The sequence below is a fragment of the Hyperolius riggenbachi genome, chromosome 3, assembly GCF_040937935.1.
Source record: "Hyperolius riggenbachi isolate aHypRig1 chromosome 3, aHypRig1.pri, whole genome shotgun sequence".
Lineage (NCBI taxonomy): Eukaryota > Metazoa > Chordata > Amphibia > Anura > Hyperoliidae > Hyperolius > Hyperolius riggenbachi.
In genome coordinates, this window is record NC_090648.1 from 318330266 (window position 1) to 318346847 (window position 16582).

The window sequence follows — 16582 nt, forward strand, 5'->3', positions numbered from 1 at the left end:
ATGGAAAAAATGAGGTAAAATGAAATTTTTTTTTTTTTTTAATAATAAACCACATTTTAGAATGCATTTTTAATTTGCTATAGAGCTGCCCTTGGTGTTAAAAATGATGCTCGGTTCACTTTAACACAAGAACGCAAGGCCTCTCTAGACAAAGGAGGCAAGAGAGGCAGTAACTTTGGAATTATTGATCTTTCCTTGTCCTAGATTGAGGTTCTTTGCATGCCTGCAGTAGATGGGGATTCTCCACAAAAGTATTGATGCCTATTTATACGTTTGCTACAGACCACTGGTTTATGCGCTACCTTTTTTTTCTTTTTCAGTAGAACAAAGCTGCTGTCAGCCAGATCTCCATTGGCACTTTAGTGTCCCATGACACCATTACTTTGGAAGTGTCATTTGGTTGATCGGTGAGGAAGTGGGAAAATATCCCAAACCCTCTCTAAAGAAAGGCTGTGAGGGGTGGCCAGTGATTTACAGATGGACAGCCCTCTGTGAGAAGGGCTTCTTTGCTGATGAACCTCAGCTCAACTGACAAGAACAGCATTTGCCCCCTGAGAGGTGACATTTCAGAGTGAAAAGTCTCTGAATAATGTCCACAGGGGATACATAACAGCTTCTACATTTGCATTTTCCTTTCCAGTGAATACCTTTTCTCGAGTTCCTGCTTACTATTACCTACAAAGCTATGGTTAAGTGACAGTTTTGTTGCAACATGGACTTAGGTCAACCAAGTTATGATGCTGCTGTGTCATACTATCTTTATAATAAGTCTGTTTTATAACTGAATGTTTTCTTTTTGTACCAAAGAGTGCATTTCACCACTGACCAAGTGGCTTTGTATGCTCAGTTGAGGTGAAGTTTGTTCAAGTGTACATGCATGGACTATCTAACTTCTTACTTCAGACATCAGAGAGTCTAGTCTAGTCTAAAAAAGGTGATGTGAGCTGATGAGGCATTCCTAGGCATAGGCCACCCAGGCATGTACCTTTAGCACCATAATTTATTTTGTGTAGGCATGTGTGTGCAATTGTAAAGTAACTATGCATGTACAGTGGGTAGCAAAAGTATTCGGCCCCATTGAAGTTTTCCACATTTTGTCATATTGCTGCCACAAACATGCATCAATTTTATTGGAATTCCACGTGAAAGACCAATACAAAGTGGTGTACATGTAAGAAGTGGATCGAAAACCATACATCATTCCAAACATTTTTTGCAAATAAATAACTGCAAAGTGGGGTGTGCGTAATTATTCGGCCCCCTGAGTCAATACTTTGTAGAACCACCTTTTGCTGCAATTACAGCTGCCAGTCTTTTAGGGAATGTCTCTACCAGCTTTGCACATCTAGAGACTGAAATCCTTGCCCATTCTTCTTTGCAAAACAGCTCCAGCTCAGTCAGATTAGATGGACAGCGTTTGTAAACAGCAGTTTTCAGATCTTGCCACAGATTCTCGATTGGATTTAGATCTGGACTTTGACTGGGCCATTCTAACACATAGATATGTTTTGTTTTAAACCATTCCATTGTTGCCCTGGCTTTATGTTTAGGGTCATTGTCCTGCAGGAAGGTGAACCTCCACCCCAATCTCAAGTCTTTTGCAGTCTCCAAGAGGTTTTCTTACAAGTTTGCCCTGTATTTGGCTCCTCCCATCTTCCCATCAACTCTGACCAGCTTCCCTGTCCCTGCTGAAGAGATGCACCCCCCGAGCATGATGCTGCCACCACCATATTTGACAGTGGGGATGGTGTGTTCGGAGTAATGTGCAGTGTTAGTTTTCTGCCACACATAGCGTTTTGCATTTTGGCCAAAAAGTTCCATTTTGGTCTCATCTGACCAGAGCACCTTCTTCCACATGTTTGCTGTGTCCCCCACATGGCTTGTTGCAAACTGAAAACTGGATTTCTTATGCTTTCTGTTAAAAATGCCTTTCTTCTTGCCACTCTTCCATAAAGGCCAACTTTGTACAGTGCATGACTAATAGTTGTCCTATGGACAGAGTCTCCCACCTGAGCTGTAGATCTCTGCAGCTCGTCCAGAGTCACCATGGGCCTCTTGACTGCATTTCTGATCAGTGCTCTCCTTGTTCGGCCTGTGAGCTTAGGTGGATGGCCTTGTCTTGGTAGGTGTACAGTTGTGCCATACTCCTTCCATTTCTAAATGATTACTTGAACAGTGCTCCGTGGGATGTTCAAGGCTTTGGAAATCTTTTTGTAGCCTAAGCCTGCTTTAAATTTCTCAATAACTTGATCCCTGACCTGTCTTGTGTGTTCTTTGGACTTCACGGTGTTGTTGCTCCCAATATTCTTTTAGACAACCTCTGAGGCCCTCACAGAGCAGCTGTATTTGTACTGACATTAGATTACACACAGGTGCACTCTATTTAGTCATTAGCATTCATCAGGCAATGTCTATAGGCAACTAACTGCACTCCGATGAAAGAGGGCTGAATAATTATGCACACACCACTTTGCAGTTATTTATTTGTAAAAAAATGTTTGGAATCATAAATGATTTTCATTCCACATGTGTACACCACTTTGTGTTGGTCTTTCATGTGGAATTCCAATAAAATTGATTCATGTTTGTGGCAGTAATATGACAAAATGTGGAAAACTTCAAGGGGGCCGAATAGTTTTGCAACCCACTGTATGTTTAAGGCTGTTTCCAGCCATTTTGGTGTTCTAGGTAGGTCAACTTCCAGTCAACCTCTTCTAAAGAAAAAAATAAAGGAATAACGCCACATAAATTTAAAAATGAAGGATCACTTAAAACTACAGATTGAGCATGCACCTTAAAGTCATCCGCTTTATATGATTTTAACCTAAACTACTTTCAGATTGCTATAGCTTCATAACCTTCTCCCGAAACATAACTCTCTGTGTTAATGGGCTTGCTCATATGGTTGTTTTAGACCCCTATGAGCCTGTTTTTATGTTTGGTTTTCTTGTGGTTCCTTGGTGCAGTTCCTCAGTGGTTGACTCATGTAAAACAATGGATGCCTTGCTACTGCATATCTTCAACAGAATTGCTCATAAATGTAGTTGGCCTCTTTGGTGAAGAGTCTAGTCAAAGTGGTCTATACTTTTTAGCATACAGACTGCTTTGTAAATCCAGTACTCCTGCATGACTGATTAGCACAGTGCAGGAAATATATTTCTTGAATTACAAAGGCTGGAGAGCTGGTGTCTTTTAAAAATTGTCATTAGTTGAAAGAAGTTTGAAACTCTCACCTGTGTCAATTCATATTAATGAATATTATCATACTAATGATTGCTAAAAAGCATGGGTGTCGCTAGCCCTATTTTAGGGGGCCCGTGCCACCAACTTGTCCGTGGGTGCCCCCAATCTATTTCTAGGGGTGCCCAGCCGCTAGGATCTGGAGGGGTCACAGCATGAGCGGAGAGCTTGGTAGCACATCGGTGGGGAGGGGGGACAGTGCCCCCTTCTCTCACCTCGGGCTCTTCCCTCTGCGCTCCCCTCCAGCATTGAATAGTGGGTATGCAGGCTGCGGGGCAGTGGCAGATACATACCTTCCTTGCGTTCCAGCGCGGATGTTTCTCCCTCTAGTGTCTGACGCGACTTCCTGTTTATACAGGAAATCGCGTCAGAAGCTCGAGAGAGGAACATCCACAGAACGCAAGGAAGGTAGGTATCTGCCGCTGCCCCACCACCTGCATACCCACTATTCAATGCTGGAGGGAAGCGCAGAGGGGAGAGCCCGAGGTGAGGGAGGGGGGGGGACATGGGGACATCCCTCCCCCCCTCCCCACCGACATGCTACCAAGCTCTCCCCTCATGATGCGACCCCTCCAGCCCCCCAAAACGGCCCTGCAGGGGGGGGCGGCGATTCCTAGTTACGCCCCTGGCCAGGTCTGATGCTGGCTGTCAAGGTAAAGGGGGCGCCTGTCACTACCTAACTGGGGGTCCCTGTCACTACCTAACCTGGGGGGCGACTGTCACTCACTACCTAACCTGGGGGTCCCTGTCACTCACTACCTAACCTGGGGGTCCCTGTCACTCACTACCTAACCTTGGGGGGTCCCTGTCACTCACTACTTAACCTGGGGGGCGCCTGTCACTCACTACCTAACCTGGGGGGGTCCCTGACACTCACTACCCAGCCTGGTGGTCCCTATCACTCACTACCTAAACTGGGGGGCTCCTGTCTCTACCTAAACTGGGGGTCCCTGTCACTACCTGAACTGGGGGGCACCTGTCACTACATACAGTGGGGGGCTCATGTCACTAAATGAGCTGGGGGCTCCTGTCACTGCCTGAACTGGGGGGCTCCTGTCACTACCTAAACTGGGGTGCTCCTGTCACTACCTAAACTGGGGCACTCCTGGCGCTACCTTAACTAGGGGGCACCTGTCACTACCTAAACTATTCAGGCCAGCCAGTCCAGCATCACCACCAGCCAACCAGCCCAGAATCACTGTCAAAAAGACCACAGCATCACCACCAGTCAGGCCAGCATTTACTTCAACCAGCCAAGCACAGCCAAGCACAGCCCAGCATTACCGCTAGCCAGGTCACAGCATCACCGCCAGCCAACCCAGCCACAGCATTGACCACAGCATCACCGCCAGCCAACCCGGCCACAGCATCACTGCTAGGCCTTTCAGCCCACACATCAGCCTCAATCTAGCCAAAAACAGTATTGCCAGGCACAGCAGCCAGTAGAGAAGAATTCAGAAGCCAGGTGAGAGGTGTCTACCATATTAACCACTTGATGACCCAGCCTTTACCCCCCCCCCCCCCCCCCCCTTAAGGACCAGTGCTGTTTTTTGTGATCTGTGCTGGGTGGGCTCTGCAGCCCCCAGCACAGATCAGGGTGCATGCAGAGCGATCAGATCGCCCCCTTTTTCCCCCCTATGGGGGATGGATGAAATTGTTTATCTTCACAGTTTATTTTCAACTTGGATTTTCCATAATGTTCATGTATGAGTTAAAACGTTTGTACAGTATTTTAGTTTAAATTGCTGTTGCCACTTTGCAACAGATAAGTGAGTTATGGGTTGCACTCTGCCTCCAAAAGGTTTGCCACCACTGTCCTAATCTAATATCCCACCATTGCTGGGTTCATGTAAATTTGTCTCCACCCCTGACCACACCCACATTCTGGTCCATGCCCATGCCCATTTTTCGTCAGGCGCGCGTAGCGCACCGCACAACGTGACCCTCATATTTTTGGGCTGCAGTGTGCTGATCTCTGCTGCCTACAGTATGTACAGTATAGGCTGTTCTCTAGTGCCTACACTGTATGCTGATCTACCTCCAGTGTGTACAGTGTAATGTGTTACTCTGTACCTTTAGTGAATTTAAACCAGCTGTATTGTATGCTGATCCCTGCTACTTTTAGTATGTACAGTATTCGCTGTAAGGCCTGGTACACACATACAATTTTGAATAGCCAATTTTAGCTCAGTTCATCAAATGCATTGTCTGTTGGCCCACTTACTGCATGGCGGTGGTAAAATTGGTCAGTGATTGACCAATCAAAATCGTATGTGTGTATACATCTTTAATCTATGCCTATACTGATTGTAAATTATCTAAATAAAGGACGGGGCTCCATCCAATATTTTGATGGGCAGGCCCGTTATCTGTAGCTTACATGACTGCTAAGTTCATGTACATTTGGTCCCACCCATGGCCACGCCCACTCACTGTATGGCCACACCCATTTTTGCCATTTTCACTGCTTGTGCAGCACATGACTACAGTTGCCTGGTTGATACTGATTGATACTTCCCTCACCTTTATTCAATTCTCACTTTTACCTGATATGACACAGGTAAATGTTCAAACTGTTTTTAAAAGAATCCAGTGCAGGTTTGCTTTACCACACATGCTCTTCATTGCTTTCCAACTGTCTTATATCAGGGCAATTGTGTTATGTGTAATGCTTGCTGTTCACTATGGCAGCGGTGGTTGGCACATGGAATCTAAGTTGTCAATGATCTCCTTCAAAGCATCATGCAAGGGTTGGAGAGCTGCCACCAGAAGTGGGTGACAGACTAGAATGCTGCTATCGACCACCAGGTTGTGGCTTCTGGCACAGAGGAGGTATGCAGGTCAATGTATGGGCAGACAGTGGTCAGTGTGAGTAACAGCCAGGCAAGTACAGATAGATGTAGTACAGAACTAGGGAAAAGGTCAGGACAGGCAGTAGTAGTTGTAATTCATTTTCAGCAGAAAGCCATCTCGGCTATAAGCTCCATACAGTTTGCACTCAATGTGCATGTAAGCAGTAATTGTTAGCATCTCATTGATCATCTCCAAAGGGCAACACAAACCTTAAACAAGTTCTGACCTTCTGCAGTCTTTAAACTGCTTCAAAAATGGGAAGGTTTAAATTAATTTCCTAAGTAAATGACACTTGTCAGTGGACATTACATGTGGGTCTGGTTTAGTAATGTTTTCCAGTGCTGGAGAACATGAGTGCCCCAGGTACCCTTTCCTGGATTTAATAAAAATAAAAATTGACTATTAAGCAACAAGCTTGCAACTCTCACCTGGATCATACCAATATTTATTAAATCCAGGGGAGGGTTAATAAGATAATATAATTTCTCCAACATTGGTGGTTGGTACAGTAGCCAACTCTTGATATCTAAGGTCCCAGATTTAGTGAGCACTTTGCACTACAACAGTAAAGCCCCCACTAGTAAATCTATTCCAACTCAAACCCTAAAATACCCCTTTTTAATTTTACAATTTTCCTTCACTGATCCTGGGCTGAAAAAAAAATTGTAATCCCTGGTACACACCATGCAATTTTCCATCAGACAGATGGGTCAAATCAATTACTTCCTATAGGTTTGACCGTTTCTCTGACTGATCTTGCATAGAAGTGATCAGAAAACCGATCAGTAATCTGATCGGACCTGACGGAATCAATCGACCCATCTATCTGAAATTGCTTGGTGTGTACCAGGAGTGGGCTGCTAAGATCTCCCTTGCACCTGCAGTGAGAAAAACAGAAGCTCTCCCCTTTTATGTACAGTGTTAAAATCTTCTTTCTTTTCTTTTTTTTTTTTACTTTTGCTAATGGAAGTTTTTTTTCTGAATACAGGTTTTGGAGGCACATGGACTAAAGCCAATATTGCTCAAACCAAAAGAGGTAACTATCCTTATGTGATAACTATTTTATGAAGTTTATTGGAGGACACAGAAAGCAATTAAAAAGTTTTTTGTTATATATTGAGATGGATGCTTGTAATATATCAAGCGTTCATTATCTGTGTTCCACTGGACAGTTTTGAACAGAAAATGAGGGTATGCTAAGGAAAGTAGAGTACAGTCATTTCCAACTCTATGCAATGATTAAAAAAAAAATATTTTTGGCTGCACGCTTTACACAATCTTGATTGTACAATCTTAAAGCATCCATGCATCCATCTAAAGGTGCATACACATATCTGATTTTATGCCAGATTGTCGTTCAAACCGGCCGTTTAAACGATTTATCATTCATACTCCTTCCACACACTGACGGCAAAACGTTTGAAATGCTAATTACAGCTAATTTAAATGTCGTTTGACTGGTCAATGGACTGGATAGAACAATGGACTAGATAGAAAAACTGATCAAACGACTTGTTGTTTGAAAGTCTATTCATGTCAAAGTAATAGACTTTCCAACAACAAGTCGTTTGTATGTAAAGAGAAGAACCGAGAGCCAAAATATAGTGTAGTAGGTTATGGTAATGGAAAAATTAAAGAAGAGTACAATAATATACTCACAAACATGGGTTACCTCCAGGTAACCACTATATAAGCAGGTGAGGAGATTAGCCTGTCCTCACTCAGGAATAAGAAGTCGCTCTCTGTGGATAGGAAAAAGATGGGGTATCCCCCTCCACCAAGGGTGGATATTCAATATGACAAGTACAGAGGCGCCAAAAGATTAAAAACAGTACTTAAAAGGTTTAAAAATTGCTGAGGAGGCAGTGGTGGACTTACCTCCAGCAAGCAGACACAACAAGCTGTGTATTTAGAACAAATTGAATTTATTGGTACACTCCGGGGGGTAGTCGCAACGCGTTTCGCAGGCAGAACCTGCTTCCTCAGGCAATAGAGAATGGAGTACACAACTGTGGACAAGAGGCATAGTTGACGTATATTCCCAGACATATGCAAAGGTAAGTATAACAGACAAAATGGTGGTGCTATGTACAAAGGTAAGTATAGCAAATAAACAGTGACCTCTATATAGACAAGTGTAACAAGTGTAGCAGGTAAAGGGTGGTAAAATATATGTATGTAAATATATGTGTATGCGAAACACGTTGCGACTACCCCCCGGAGTGTACCAATAAATTCAATTTGTTCTAAATACACAGCTTGTTGTGTCTGCTTGCTGGAGGTAAGTCCACCACTGCCTCCTCAGCAATTTTTAAACCTTTTAAGTACTGTTTTTAATCTTTTGGCGCCTCTGTACTTGTCATAACAAGTCGTTTGTACACATATACAAACCTAACTGTCGTTTGAACTACAGTCCACGGATCCGCCAAGCGAATCAGTCAAAACCGCTGCTATCAGTCTAACGATCGAACTTACAACCATCCAAGTATTGTTTAAATGACAAGTCGTTCAGAAATATCAGACGTGGGTACATACATTTATTTATTTATTTATTTATATATATATATATATATATATATACATATATATATATATATATATATATACATACATACATGCATGCATGCATGCATGCATGCATGCATACATACATACATACATACATACATACATACATACATACATACAGAGAATAGTTTTAATGGTTTAAGCAAGCTCTCATACCATATGGAAGTGGTGAAATGGGACAATATTGTATAGTATAGGTCCATTGAACTAATGCTTCAGTTGGTGGGGTGGTACTAGATGAGGTGGACCCATTCAGCTGACCATTTCATTTGGGAACCACAAGGCTAAATTCACAGGAATGCCGGAAAAATCAAAAGTAGGTGTCCTGTGGATGAATTCAGGTGAAGAACTCCGGAAAGGAGAACAGAGAACACCAGGAGTGCCTGCTGTATTCGCCCGAAATGTGTGTGGAACTATCAGTCTGGTCTCTAGCATGATAGTGTCTATTAGCTGCTTTTTCATTTCCATTTTTTTGGGCCAGTCGTTTTCTTTGATAGTTTGGGGGGGGGGGGGGGGGGGGAGATGGGGGTGTAAGGGTGATGTCTGTACCAGTAGCTGAGACAAACTGGGTTTCCCACTACTATGCAGATCTGGAACTGTCCTCCACATTGCCTGAGGTTCTGCAAGAAATTTAACCACTTCCCGACCGCCCCCAGCCGATGGGTGGCGGCAAAGTCCGGGCCCAAACAACCGCAATACGCCCATCGGCGGGGGCGGCTGCGGGAGTGGCTATGCGGCGATCGCGTCATTCGTGACGCGATCAGGCGCCGGGGACTGGCTCTGCCCACCGTTCGCTGTAACCCGCCGGCCGTTCGGAAGCGACGGCGGGTTACTAGCACCCGGATCGCCGCTGAAACATTGTATAATAGGCTTTGTAATGTATACAAAGCCTATTATACTGGCTGCCTCCTGCCCTGGTGGTCCCATTGTCCGAGGGACCACCAGGGCAGGCTGCAGCCACCCTAGTCTGCACCCAAGCACACTGATTCCCCCCCCCCTGCCCCCTGATCGCCCACAGCACCCCTCAGACCCCCCCTGCCCACCCCCCAGACCACTGTTTGCACCCAGTCACCCCCCTAATCACCCATCAATCACTCCCTGTCACTATCTGTCAACGCTATTTTTTTTTTATCCCCCCCCTGCCCACTGCCCCCTCCTGATCACCCCCCACCCCTCAGATTCTCCCCAGACCCCCCCCCCCCGTGTACTGTATGCATCTATCCCCCCTGATCACCTGTCAATCACCTGTCAATCACCTGTCAATCACCCGTCAATCACCCCCTGTCACTGCCACCCATCAATCAGCCCCTAACCTGCCCCTTGCGGGCAATCTGATCACCCACCCACACCAATAGATCGCCCGCAGGTCCGACATCAGATCACCTCCCAAGTGCAGTGTTTACATCTCTTCTCTCCTCTAAACACCCACTAATTACCCATCAATCACCCATCAATCACCCCCTATCACCACCTGTCACTGTTACCCATCAGATTAGACCCTAATCTGCCCCTTGCGGGCACCCAATCACCCGCCCACACGCTCAGATTGCCCTCAGACCCCCCCTTATCAATTCGCCAGTGCAATATTTACATCTGTTATTCCCTGTAATAACCCACTGATCACCTGTCAATCACCCATCAATCACCCCCTGTCACTGCCACCCATCAATCACCCCCTGTCACTACCACCCATCAATCACCCCCTGTCACTGCCAACCATCAATCAGCCCCTAACCTGCCCCTTGCGGGCAATCTGATCACCCACCCACACCAATAGATCGCCCGCAGGTCCGACATCAGATCACCTCCCAAGTGCAGTGTTTACATCTCTTCTCTCCTCTAAACACCCACTAATTACCCATCAATCACCCCCTATCACCACCTGTCACTGTTACCCATCAGATTAGACCCTAATCTGCCCCTTGCGGGCACCCAATCACCCGCCCACACCTCAGAACGCCCTCAGAGCCCAGCCCTGATCACCTCGCCAGTGCATTGCTTGCATCTATTTCCCCCCTCTAATCACACCTTGAGACACCCATCAATCACCTCCTGTCACCCCCTAGCACACCTACCCATCAGATCAGGCCCTAATTTGCCCCGTGTGGGCTCCTGATCACTCGGCCAAACCCTCAGATCCCCCTCAGACCCCCTTCCGATCACCTCCCCAGTGCATTGATTGCATCTATTTTCCCCTCTAACCACCCCCTGAGACACCCATCAATCACCTCCTGTCACCCCCCTAGCACTCCTATCCATCAGATCAGGCCCAATACATCCTGCCATCTAAGAGGCCACCCTGCTTATGACCGGTTCCACAAAATTTGCCCCCTCATAGACCACCTGTCATCAAAATTTGCAGATGCTTATACCCCTGAACAATCATTTTGAGAAATTTGGTTTCCAGACTACTCACAGTTTTGGGCCCGTAAAATGCCAGGGCAGTATAGGAACCCCACAAGTGACCCCATTTTAGAAAGAAGACACCCCAAGGTATTCTGTTAGGTGTATGATGAGTTCATAGAAGATTTTATTTTTTGTCAAAAGTTAGCGGAAATTGGATTTTTATTGTTTTTTTCACAAAGTGTCATTTTTCACTAACTTGTGACAAAAAATAAAATCCCTCTATGAACTCACCATACCCCTAACGGAATACCTTGGGGTGTCTTCTTTCTAAAATGGGGTCACTTGTGGGGTTCCTATACTGCCCTGGCATTTTAGGGGCCCTAAACCGTGAGGAGTAGTCTAGAAAACAAATGCCTCAAAATGACCTGTGAATAGGACGTTGGGCCCCTTAGCGCACCTAGGCTGCAAAAAAGTGTCACACATGTGGTATCGCCATACTCAGGAGAAGTGGTATAATGTGTTTTGTGGTGTATTTTTACACATACCCATGCTGGGTGGGAGAAATCTCTCTGTAAATGGACAATTGTGTGTAAAAAAAATCAAATAATTGTCATTTATATTTCTCCCACCCAGCATCTGTATGTGTAAAAATACACCCCAAAACACATTATACTACTTCTCCTGAGTACGGCGACACCACATGTGTGGCACTTTTTGCACCCTAACTGCGCTAAGGGGCCCAAAGTCCAATGAGTACCTTTAGGATTTCACAGGTCATTTTGCGACATTTGGTTTCAAGACTACTCCTCACGGTTTTGGGCCCGTAAAATGCCAGGGCAGTATAGGAACCCCAAAAAATGATCCCATTTTAGAAAGAAGACACCCCAAGGTATTCCGTTAGTAGTACGGTGAGTTCATAGAAGATTTTATTTTTTGTCACAAGTTAGCGGAAAATGACACTTTGTGAAAAAAAACAATTAAAATCAATTTCCGCTAACTCGTGACAAAAAAAAATCTTATATGAACTCACCATACTCCTAACGGAATACCTTGGGGTGTCTTCTTTCTAAAATGGGGTAATTTGTGGGGTTCCTATACTGTCCTGGCATTTTAGGGGCCCTAAACCGTGAGGAGTAGTCTTGAAACCAAATTTCTCAAAATGACCTGTGAAATCCTAAAGGTACTCATTGGACTTTGGGCCCCTTTAGTGCAGTTAGGGTGCAAAAAAGTGCCACACATGTGGTATCGCCATACTCAGGAGAAGTAGTATAATGTGTTTTGGGGTGTATTTTTCCACATACCCATGCTGAGTGGGAGAAATATCTCTATGAATAGACAATTGTGTGTAAAAAAATTAAAAAATTTTCATTTACGGAGATATTTCTCCCACCCAGCATGGGTATGTGTAAAAATACACCCCAAAACACATTATACTACTTCTCCTGAGTACGGCAATACCACATGTGTGGCACTTTTTTGCAGCCTAACTGCGCTAAGGGGCCCAAGGTCCAATGAGCATCTTTAGGCTTTACAGGGGTGCTAACAATTAGGCACCCCCCAAAATGCCAGGACAGTGAACACACCCCACAAATTACCCCATTTTGGAAAGTAAACACTTCAAGGTATTCAGAGAGGAGCATAGTGAGTCCGTGGCAGATTTCATTTTTTTTTTTGTCGCTAGTTAGAAGAAATGGAAACTTTTTTTTCTTGTCACAAAGTGTCATTTTCCGCTAACTTGTGACAAAAAATAAAATCTTCTATGAACTCACCATGCCTCTCACTGAATACTTTGGGATGTCTTCTTTCCAAAATGGGGTCATTTTGGGGGTATTTGTACTATCCTGGAATTTTAGCCCCTCATGAAACCTGACAGGTGCGCAGAAAAGTCAGAGATGCTTGAAAATGGGAAAATTCACTTTTGGCACCATTGTTTGTAAACGCTATAACTTTTACCCAAACCAATAAATATACACTGAATGTTTTTTTTTTATCAAAGACATGTAGCAGAATAACTTTCGCGCTCAAATGTATAGGAAATGTTACTTTATTTGAAAAATGTCAGCACAGAAAGTTAAAAAAGTCATTTTTTTGACAAAATTCATGTCTTTTTTGATGAATATAATAAAAAGTAAAACTCGCAGCGGCAATCAAATAGCACCGAAACAAAGCTGTATTAGTGACAAGAAAAGGAGGTAAAATTCATTTAGGTGGTAGGTTGTATGAGCGAGCAATAAACCGTGAAAGCTGCAGTGGTCTGAATGGAGAAAAAGGCTCTGGTCCTCAAGGGGCGAAAAGACTGTGGTCCTCAAGTGGTTAAAGAAAGCTTAAAAAATAATTGTATAGGGGCCTTGGTTTCACAAAAGAATATACTTATGCCCTCTTCTCCATGGTCCTTCATTTTCTTGAACAGTCAGTGGAGGGCCATCTTTTTAGCTGCCTGTCCATTCACTGGCTCATTTATTAAGACCTATGGTGAAGAGGTCTCGGGTCTATGAAATTCTTCCTTTTGGTCTTGCAGATGGATACTGAAATAACAATAACAAATAAAAATGACAGTCATTACTTTAAAAAAAAAAAAGTTTATTTTTATTGGCATTTTTAATACAAACATCACATACATTTAGATTTTAGAACACTAACCCACAAAACAATTGGGGGTTGTAACATTTAACAAACTAAAGAAAAAGGCTAACATTATATGACTGCATACATATCATGATATACAAGAGGTGATATTAATTACATCACAAGTATGTAGTTATATATTTCTGAAGTAACATGGCTTATGCTTTTCTCATCCTGTTTATATTATTTATAATAAGTCCCCATCCCATCTGTGTTCATATAGCCAATATTTCTACACCAAATACTTATTTAATAGTTGATATTGTCAGCCTCAGTATATTTAAATAAGTGATTCTAGTATTCTTAATATCTTAGCATTATCCTTCTCACCACATCCTCCACTGATGGGGGACCATTTTGTTTCATTGTTCATTTTAGGAATCAGTTTTATTGTGAGTAAAGGTTAGTCTGAGGTTGCCGTGTCTCGGTTTTTGGTCCATGTGCCCCAAACGTTTTGAAATTTAGCGGGACAACCCCTGGCTAGGTATGCTGCCTTATATAAATGTAGAGAGGAAGTAATGATTATTTTCCAAAAGGCAATTGACAGGGGGGGGGGGGGGGAGGGGGTCTGATTGTTTCCATTGCAATAATATACATTTTCTGTAGTAAAATAGCAGTAGTCCTATTAGGAATCTTCTCCAAGAAGACAGTGAAGCGGTTCCGGGGGGACCCTTATTTTTGTAATTTGCGTAATATATTTGCATATTTCTTACCATTGATTATTTTGGGGCATGACCAAAAGATATGATTCCTCACCGTACCTCCAGCAATTACTGGAGTCAGAGGAGTTGAATTTTGCTAATTTTATCGGGGTCATATACGCTCTGTGAACAATTTTAAATTGTATGAGCTTGTCTTTTGTGGCAATTAAGTATTCAAAAGGTTTTATAAGGGCGTTTTCCCAATCTTCATCTTCAATTGTGGGGATTAGGTTAGACCAAGGCTGTTTATACACAGATGAGTGTGGTTCTGTAAGCAGAATTATGTGCTGGTATAGAGTAGAGAGAGCTTTCTGTAAATTTTCCTTTCTGATATTGTCCTCTAATTCTGAAGTTTGTAGACTTGCTGCACCTCCTACGAATTGCACGTGAAAGGCATGTCTTATTTGGATATATCAGAAGAAGAACGTTTTTGGTAGAGAGAAATAGTCTTTTAGAGTGTTGAAGTCTAAAAGGGTGCCATTGGAAATGTGTGAAAGTTGAGAGATTCCCTTTCTGAATCATATGACTGGGTCTGGTATAGTGTAAAATTGTTCAAGAGTTGGATTGTTCCAGATAGGTGTATTAGGGGATAATCTATGGCGTGGGGCGTTATACGAGGAGTGTGCAATATTCCTGGCCTTGATTATGACTTTCATATTGGTAAGCAGAGGACAGTGGCGTAGCTAAGGAGCTCTGGGCCCCGATGCAAGTTTTACAATGGGGCCCCCCAAGCACTCTATACATAGTAGTTAATACGGTGCACCAAAACCTTCCAATGGCAACTACAGTGTCAGAGGTGTAAGAAGGGGATGGGGAACAGTTTGTTAATGATTACCACTACTCAAAATATCTATAGAAGTGATTATTATGAGCACAGGACCAATAGAGAGCTAATACTGTAGTTGAGGGAGGGCCCTTCGGGGCCCCTCTGGCCCAAGGGCCCCGATGCGGTCGATACCTCTGCACCCCCTATTGCTACGCCCCTGGCAGAGGATATGGTGCTTTCATCCCTCTATATAAGATCTGGGATAGGGCTTCAAACTAACCAAGATGTGCTGCCTCTAGAACCATGGAGGGGTTAGACTGGTTTTGAGCTAACCACAAGTGAGCGGTAACCAATTGGCTTGCTATAAAGTATTTGTAGAAATTGGGGAAGGCCAAACCTCGCTCTTTCCATGGTCTCTGAAGCTTCCTGAGACTAATACGTGGGGTTTTATTGTTCCAAACAAAGCTACATAAAAGGGAATTTATTTGCGCAAATTTTTTTGGGGGGATCCATATGGGAGAATTCCTGAAGATCTAAGTGTATTTTGGTAGGAGCTTCATTTTTACTAGGTTGATCCTGCCTATTAATGATAACTGAAGACATTTCCAACCCGCCAAGTTGTGCTTAGCCACTTCACCACTGAGGGGTTTTACCCCCTGACCACCAGAGCAATTTTCACCTTTCAGCGCTCCTTCCATTCATTCGTCTATAACTTTATTATTACTTATCCCAATGAAATGAACTATATCTTGTTTTTTTCGCCACCAATTAGGATTTCTTTAGGTGGGACATTATGCCAAGAATTATTTTATTCTAAATGTGTTTTAATGGGGAAATAGGAAAAAATGTGGGAAAAAATTATTATTTTTCAGTTTTCGGCCATTCTAGTTTTTAAATAAAGCATGCTACTGTAATTAAAACCCATGAAATGTATTAACCCATTTGTCCCGGTTATAAAACCATTTAAATTATGTCCCTATCACAATGTTTGGCGACAATATTTTATTTGGAAATAAAGGTGCATTTTTTTCAGTTTTGCATCCATCCCTAATTACAAGCCCGCAGTTTATAAAGTAACAGTGTTATACCCTCTTGACATAAATATTTAAAAAGTTGAGTCCCTAAGGTAACTATTTATGTTTTTTTTTTTTTTTTTTTTTTTTTTTTTTTTTAATTACAAAAAAAAATAAAAATTGGGGAGTGTGGGAGGTAATGAGTTAATTTATTGTGTAAATGTAATGTTTGTATATGTAAAATGCTTTTAGGGTGTAGTTTACTATTTGGCCACAAGATGGCCACAGAGTGTTTGTTTACATGCGACCTGTAAGCGTCCGGAAGGACGCTTACAGGAAGCAGTAGGAGGCTGGGAGACTCACAATGATCTCGCTGTTTCTGAAAGAAGCAGCAGATCATTGCGGGGGCTTAGATCAACGAACGGGAATGGATTTTCCCGTTCATTGATCTCCGGGCGAGCGGGCGGCGG

At 43.3% G+C, this 16582-nt stretch overlaps 1 protein-coding gene across 1 annotated transcript in view; it reads left to right on the plus strand.

The window, feature by feature from the left end:
- The window catches only part of HAL (histidine ammonia-lyase), a 63893-nt gene that overhangs the window by 17279 nt on the left and 30032 nt on the right, over positions 1–16582 (plus strand). The window contains exon 10 of the mRNA XM_068276777.1: positions 7082–7129. Coding sequence (XP_068132878.1) covers positions 7082–7129 — 48 coding nt within the window. The remainder of the gene's footprint in view (positions 1–7081; positions 7130–16582) is intronic.